Source organism: Alosa pseudoharengus, unplaced genomic scaffold (assembly GCF_046254945.1).
Source record: "Alosa pseudoharengus isolate Yale_2024_CS ecotype anadromous, Long Island Sound unplaced genomic scaffold, YU_APseudo_1.1 YU_APseudo_1.1_scf_9, whole genome shotgun sequence".
Taxonomy (NCBI): domain Eukaryota; kingdom Metazoa; phylum Chordata; class Actinopteri; order Clupeiformes; family Clupeidae; genus Alosa; species Alosa pseudoharengus.
Genome location: NW_027468881.1, coordinates 12555058 through 12562134, shown reverse-complemented (window position 1 = coordinate 12562134; position 7077 = coordinate 12555058). Strand labels below are relative to the sequence as shown.

At 45.5% G+C, this 7077-nt stretch overlaps 1 protein-coding gene across 1 annotated transcript in view; it reads left to right on the top strand.

Annotated features, from left to right (window-relative positions):
• Positions 1-6550, top strand: part of wnt5a (wingless-type MMTV integration site family, member 5a) — a 15683-nt gene extending 9133 nt beyond the window's left edge. Inside the window, exons 4-5 of the mRNA XM_076277114.1 lie at positions 1983-2275; positions 3817-6550. Coding sequence (XP_076133229.1) covers positions 1983-2275; positions 3817-4275 — 752 coding nt within the window. The 3' untranslated portion in view covers positions 4276-6550. The remainder of the gene's footprint in view (positions 1-1982; positions 2276-3816) is intronic.
• Positions 6551-7077: the final 527 nt, after the last annotated feature.

Genomic DNA, 7077 nt, shown 5'->3' with positions numbered 1-7077 from the left:
GTTTACATTTGCAAATTCCTCTTGGGGCATATACTCAACTGTATTTAAAAAGGCGGAGACGTTTCAGCACATGCTACAGTAGGTGCAGATTTGGGGCTAGTTTTCTTCACTCACTTTTCTTGCTCCTGGAGATGTTGGGTGTCCCATATGTTGGCCCCTGCTTGACACATCAACATGACTACTTTGCAAATGCATCTTCAAAAAAACCAAAAAAAAACAATTCTGGGGAGAGAATTCTCATATCGGTCTCGGCAGTGCCAAGAAACTATTTACCTTAATAGTGTAGGACTCGTCCATCTCCACTTGTCCGAGTGATGGATGGGCGATATCCAGGGAAGAGGCCGGGGGACCTGGCGCACGCATGCCCAGGTTGGCAGGCCCTGCTGCGGGGAGGATGCTTTGGCTCCCTGGAGGGGGTCTGGGGGTGGAGCTGATGAGGGGATGAGATGTGGGTCAGGGGGATGAGGAGGCAGCGTCAGCTCGGGCTGAGGACAGCCTGTCTGTCGACAGCTTCGCTATTAGGCCTGTCTCCTCCGACGAATCCCAAACAGTAAAAGAAAGTAATAACCTTTTTCTCTTTCCCCCTGGCTGAGCCTTCCCCGCCGAAAAAACCCTTCCCATCTGGATAAGATTCATTCACTCACTCGTGCTCTCGCTCTCTCTCTCTCTCTCTCTCGCTCTCTCTCTCTCTCTTACACTTACTCCCTCACTCTCTAGCTCTCACTCTCGCTCTCTTTCGCTCATTCAGGCGTACTCCCTTATTCTGGTATTTTCATCTGGAGTTTGGTTTCCAGGGAGCGGCGTACTAAATTTGAGAGACAGGTTTTCAGTCTGTTTATTTTGTTCCCCTCTTTGGCTGTGTTGACCTTTGTTGCCTGCTGACTAGACTAATGTCTCTCCGCTGCTTCCATCCACACCCCCCCCCCCCAACACACACACTCCATGTTCCATATTTTCCCTCCGTTTCGCCTCCCTCTCCCCTGGACTCCTATCTTCTGGAGTAGTGTGGGCAGAGTACAGTGTGGACAGTGGACTGGCTTGTTTGTTTGACTGGTTTTTTTTACAGTGGAGACTATTGACCTTTAATGCAGTGACAATAATAGTAATTCAGTGACAATAATAGAAGCGCTCTATTTTTATTGCATTCATCAGCTTTTCAAAACCATTAGCTGTGTAACGGTGGGGGGGGGGGAGAGAAACGCGTTGACAAAAAGAACCACGGCTGCAGGTACAGGGCTCCACCACCAGGGGGCATGCTTCCAGCTAATGCACCTACTGTAACTGGTGCCCTCAGGGCAGGGGGAGTCAGGGTGGCTGGGGTCCAGTGGAGGCCCTCCAGGTGCTGTGGGTTAGCATACTGCGGTGCATTATGGCCAGGCTGGATTTATGAGCAGTGGGTCTAACTCGGCGCTGGAGTCGTGGATTCCCCCCGTGTGTCCATCCATACCTCATGGCCAACGAATGCCGCTCAGTTAGACTTGGCTTGCTTTGGTATTCCTAGAGTTCAGGTCAGCACAGCATGAAGGTAACCGAGCATACATCTGTACGAGCAGCAAGCACTGCCAAGGTGCTCACTCACTCTCCCTTTCTCTCTCTTCTTTCTCTCTCTTCTTTCACTCTCTACCCCCCCCCCCCCCCTTATTCTTGCCCATACTCAGGCCCACTATAGTTCAACTCCCAAGTCCTTTATGACTCGGCCTAAACATAACCCAGTAAATCACTACATCCACCCCCACCCTCCCCATACACACACACACACACACACAAAGAGACACACACAGACATACACGCCACAAACCCCACCCCATGCTGCTCACAGTCCTACGGCTTTTCTGCGCGGCTACTCGAGGTTTCCATCTGAGCTGGCTGAAGCTGATTGAGTGTGAAGGCCCCCTGACGTGCAGCCAGTATGTGCATGTGCCTCCCCTCCCCACCTCCCCTGGCTGATCTCTCTTTGTTTGTTTGTTTGTTTGTTCTCACAGGTAGCCGGGAGACGGCGTTCACGTATGCCATCAGCGCGGCGGGTGTGGTCAACGCCGTGAGCCGCGCCTGCAGGGAGGGCGAGCTGTCCAGCTGCGGTTGCAGCCGCGCCGCCCGGCCCAAGGACCTGCCACGCGACTGGCTGTGGGGTGGCTGCGGCGACAACCTCATGTACGGCTACCGCTTCTCTAAGGAGTTTGTGGATGCGCGCGAGCGCGAGAAGACCTACTCCAAGGGCTCCATCGAGAGTGCCCGGCTCATGATGAACCTCCACAACAATGAGGCTGGACGACGGGTGCGTCCACACATTTTATTTTTTGTCTTTGGAGATGAGATGTTGCTGAAATGCGTTCTCTGTTACCATGAGATGAATATAAAATAGAGCTAAAAATGGCATGCATTAACACACACACACACACACACACACACACACACAACTGTCCTGTTTTTTTTAGGAATTATCTCGATATTGCATTACACCATTCAGTTACACCAGACAGAGATCTCGAGTATCAAAAAGCCAAGTGTGATTAAGGTGTTCCCGGGGGACCGTGCTGAGGACGAGGGATTAAGATCTGGACTAAATTATCCTTTCAAAAGAGACTTATTTTGAAATGACATTTGGTTCAGGACAAGGCTTCATTATTCCTGGGAAACAGCTCGCGGGCCTGTAATGCGCTGTGTCCGATGCATGTTTCTAATTCATCAAATTCATTTAGCTGTCGATGCTGAGCATCTCTGCCTGCCTAACTGCGCTGGTGGGGCCGAGTGGTTAATGTATTCCACAGCATTTTTTTTTGTGTGTGTGTTTCTGTAGCCAGCTCTTGTTGCTGCTCTTTATCAGGAAACAGCCTCGTTATAAACAGACGCTGTGCGTTAGCTACAGCGGCGAGCGATGCCAAAAAATATGTATGCATGCATTGCTCAGCCAACTGTCTCTGAAGTGGACGACTTCAGAGGAGCAGAGCTGTTTTTTTTTTTTTTTTTGGTTTTCATTTGTAGGGAATGTTCCGGTGGGTATGCAGTCATAGCTGTGGAATAGCTCAGGAGTTCAGTGTGTCTGACAGGCCAGTAAACGACGGCATGACGGCTTGACACGTAGCCCTCTTTGAGATGTTATCGACATACAGAAGAAAAGAGAGAGAGAGAGGGAGAGAGGGATAGAGGAGGGGGAATATAGGCCAGTCTGATCTTCATCATATCGCCTCTCATCTGGTTAACAGCTCTGTCTCGCCCTCCTTTTTGAAGAGCGTGCTTTGATCTCCAGGATTGTGAAGGTTTTCTGCTAGATCCAATCGTGATGTCTCTCTCTCTTTCTCTCCCTCTCTCTCCCTCTCTCTCTTTCTCTGTCTTTTCTTCTCGGGAGTTACCCATATGATTGAACCTACCTCAAAGGAAATGTGAAGGCAGCCAAACACTTTCTTTTTTCCATGTGTATGTGTATGTGCTGATCCCCACCCCCTGCTCTAAATGGACCTTTACCAATCTTACAAGCTCTCCCACACATGCCCTACATTGCAGGAGATCTCCCATGCAGATGCAAATTGCTTTGGCAGACCAGCGCTCTCTGGCTTTCCTTCAGCATACTTTATAAAAACTGTTTTTGAGACTATATGTTAATGTACATCTTGAAACAAGCATATGTCAGTCTTTCAAGATGTTGGACATATTTATGAACCATGGAGCCAGGTGATTTGTTTTTGTGATGTGTATTGCGCCTTTTGTGCTTCTTTTGCGGTCAGTTGTGCTGTGAATCTTGTAGTCCATGCTCAGGAGTTCCTTTCTGACCTGCATCTCTCTCTCTCTCTCTCTATCTCTATCTCTCCGGCCTTGCAGGCGGTGTCGGACCTGGCGCACGTCTCGTGTAAATGCCATGGTGTGTCGGGCTCTTGCAGCCTGAAGACCTGCTGGCTCCAGCTGGCCGACTTCCGCAAGGTGGGCGACCTGCTGAAGGAGAAGTACGACAGCGCCGCCTCCATGAAGTTGAACGTGCGGGGCAAGCTCGTCCAGGTGCACAACAAGTTCAACCCGCCCACTGGCCAGGACCTGGTCTACATCGATCCCAGCCCAGACTACTGTGTGGTCAACAAGACCACCGGCTCCCTGGGCACGCAGGGCCGCCTGTGCAACAAGACGTCCGAGGGCATGGACGGCTGTGCGCTCATGTGCTGCGGCCGCGGCTACGACCAGTTCAAGGCCACGCTGGTGGAGCGCTGCCACTGCAAGTTCCACTGGTGCTGCTACGTCAAGTGCAAGCGCTGCTCCCGAACCGTGGACCAGTTCGTCTGCAAATAACACACGCGCACACACACGCACACACACGCACACACACACACACACACACACACACACACACACACACACACACACACACACGCATGAGCGAGCGAGATTAAGAGAGCGTGTGGGAGAAAATGTATGAGACAATGGGGAAAGATGGACAGAGAAGAAGAAAAAGAAGAGGAAGAAGAAGAGAGCGTGTGGAATGGGGAAGAGAGGAAGAAATGACAAAAAAACACATAGTGGAGAGATAAAAAATAAACTATATAAATTATATTTATAGATTTAAACAATTATACCATTTTCAAAAAGACTGACAGTTTGTTTTTTTTCCTTCTAAGTAATAGGTACAAAAATTCTAAGTGTCTTCCAAAAAAAACCTGGGAGTATCATTGAATATTTATTTTCTAAGAGTTTTTTTGTTCTCTTCTGGCTTTCCAAAGTGGAGTTAAACAACACAGTAGTGCATATATAGAATTGACCAGGCTGTTTTTAAATGTGCCTCTCAGTAGCCCCTACCGGAGTCCAAGGGCTCCATCTTGCCGTGTAATGAGAGCCTGCAGCATGTTGTATAAAGCTGTCTTGTCCCATGGTGCTCGGCAGTAGATGGGATAGATGGTCCTGGTGCCCAGCCAGTTTCCTACAGTTTCCCTTGACCGCTCCGTGGCGGACGCTAGGAGCTGATCCCCCTCCATTACCTAAACCCGGTGCTTCCTTGGACTATCATGCCACCGGTCAGTGCCTTCAGCATTCTCTGCTGCCCTAAACAGTTAAAGAATCAGGATTGGTCTGTCAGCAACAAGCTGTTTGTGTGTCCTCACTATCACTGCAAATGGTATGTATCAGTAACGTAACTACACTGGACAGTAGATGAAGCCTTTTTGCCTTTCACAAAAAAAGAGCATGCACACATTCTTTTGAAATACTGTAAGCCTTCTTGCTTCACCTCAGACAATCCCTGTTTTTTAGCTGTTATTACTTTGAGGACAATTTTATACTCTCATAGATTGTATGCAAATGGCTGATTCAAAATGCATTTAGATTTTTTAATATAAACTACCAGAAAATGCCCACAGGAAAGAAAAAAAAGTTTTTTCAGATTTTAAGTACATATGCACTTTCAAAGACAAGATTCCACCCGTCCTGTAGACCTTTTTCAAGTTGATCATAATATAGCATATTTTACTCTAATCTCCATATTATCTCAGATATCCATGGAACATATAAGATCATAGTTAAAATGGTTTTAAATATATATGGGCAGTATCTTGGTTTTTGAGGGTGAAGTATCCCATGTTCTGTATATACTTCGTCTAACCATGCAATCATTAAATTGTATGGACCATATTTATTTCTCAGTTTATTTTCCTCTGTTAATAGCTACCCTAACTCCTCTCATAGTTTTTTTTTGTGATGGCAGTCAGCTAGAGGGCCACTTTCTAAGCAGTTCACTCTGGTGTCTTGTTAAAGGGAATTCCACCATTGCATCTTGGAGATCACATTTGTTCACACAGACTTAAGCTTTCCTCACAGAATTTTCTCTTTTTACCACAGTCCTGTAAATCCCCCCCCCCCCCCCCCCCCCTGAAAGTTCACATATGGGGGCACTTGTGTGACATCTCACTTTTTTATGGGGGAGGAAGGGGGTCAAGTCACAATGGCAGCCAAGCCTTTTGAAGTACAGTTCCATTTTGCCTTTTCAGATTGTTCCTCATGCCACACCGTACTCTCTCTTTTTTTATCATCAATGCTAACTACTCATTATCAATCCAACCTGTATATTTATTATCCTTTATGATTTTTATTGAGGCTTGGGAGAAGTTATTTTCTTATAGCTGTTTTTATTTTATTTTTTGTTTTGTTTTTAACTCAGACATTGTGCTCTAATTCTTCAATAAATTTTACACCGTAATAAAATTAACAAAAAGCTCAACATTATTCATCTTTTGACAGTGACAGAGGAAACTGGCTGTTATGGTCATTCTCATCTTGCATTGAAGTGGAATTCACTCTGCTAGTAAATGTCGAGAGCTTAGAAGCTTTTTATTAAAAACATAAATAAATATGTGTGTATATTTTACTGAATCCCAGGTAATGAATTTGACATTTTTCTATGTTTTGTACAGAAATGATTACGGTAAGATTTGTCTGTATTTTTATATCCTTTCATTTTTGTTTTGAGTTATGAAGTGTCTGCCAGTGACCGTCTCCCAGACCGTGATTCACCAACTTTTAGTATGAACAAATCTGAATCAAACATCTTCAACAAATAAATTTATCTGGAATCTTCTATGTTGTCTGACTATCCTATGGACTATCCATGACATCCCTTTGGGTTCTTTTTCTTTTTCAGCTGTTGTGAAACTGAAAGACGTAACGACCGAAAATGTCTTGACAGTCTTAACCACTGTGGTGTTTAATATTTCATGATTCATTGCCTTACTTTAGATTGCTTTTTAGGGAGCGATTACTTGTGAGAACTCTAATCTTGGGGAACTGTTTTTGTAATAGCTACAATCAAGAGATTGTCTGATAGACTGGGGAGTGACATTTTCATTTTTCAAAATGTACAGTTAATGTTGGTTTCTTGGAAGATATTTCCCCCTTCAATATATCAGTTATTATATGACTGTTATTGCTATTGCAGTCAGTTAGTTATCTCATATTACATGAAGTTTTTATAGATTGTGGGAAGAATGTTTTTTCTGAGTAAAATGTGCATGTGCATGACAGAAAAATATTTTTTGTTTGTTTAATATTGGAGTTAGTCAGATGTATAAAAGGGCCACCCTCAAATAACAAAAATGAAGAACAGCC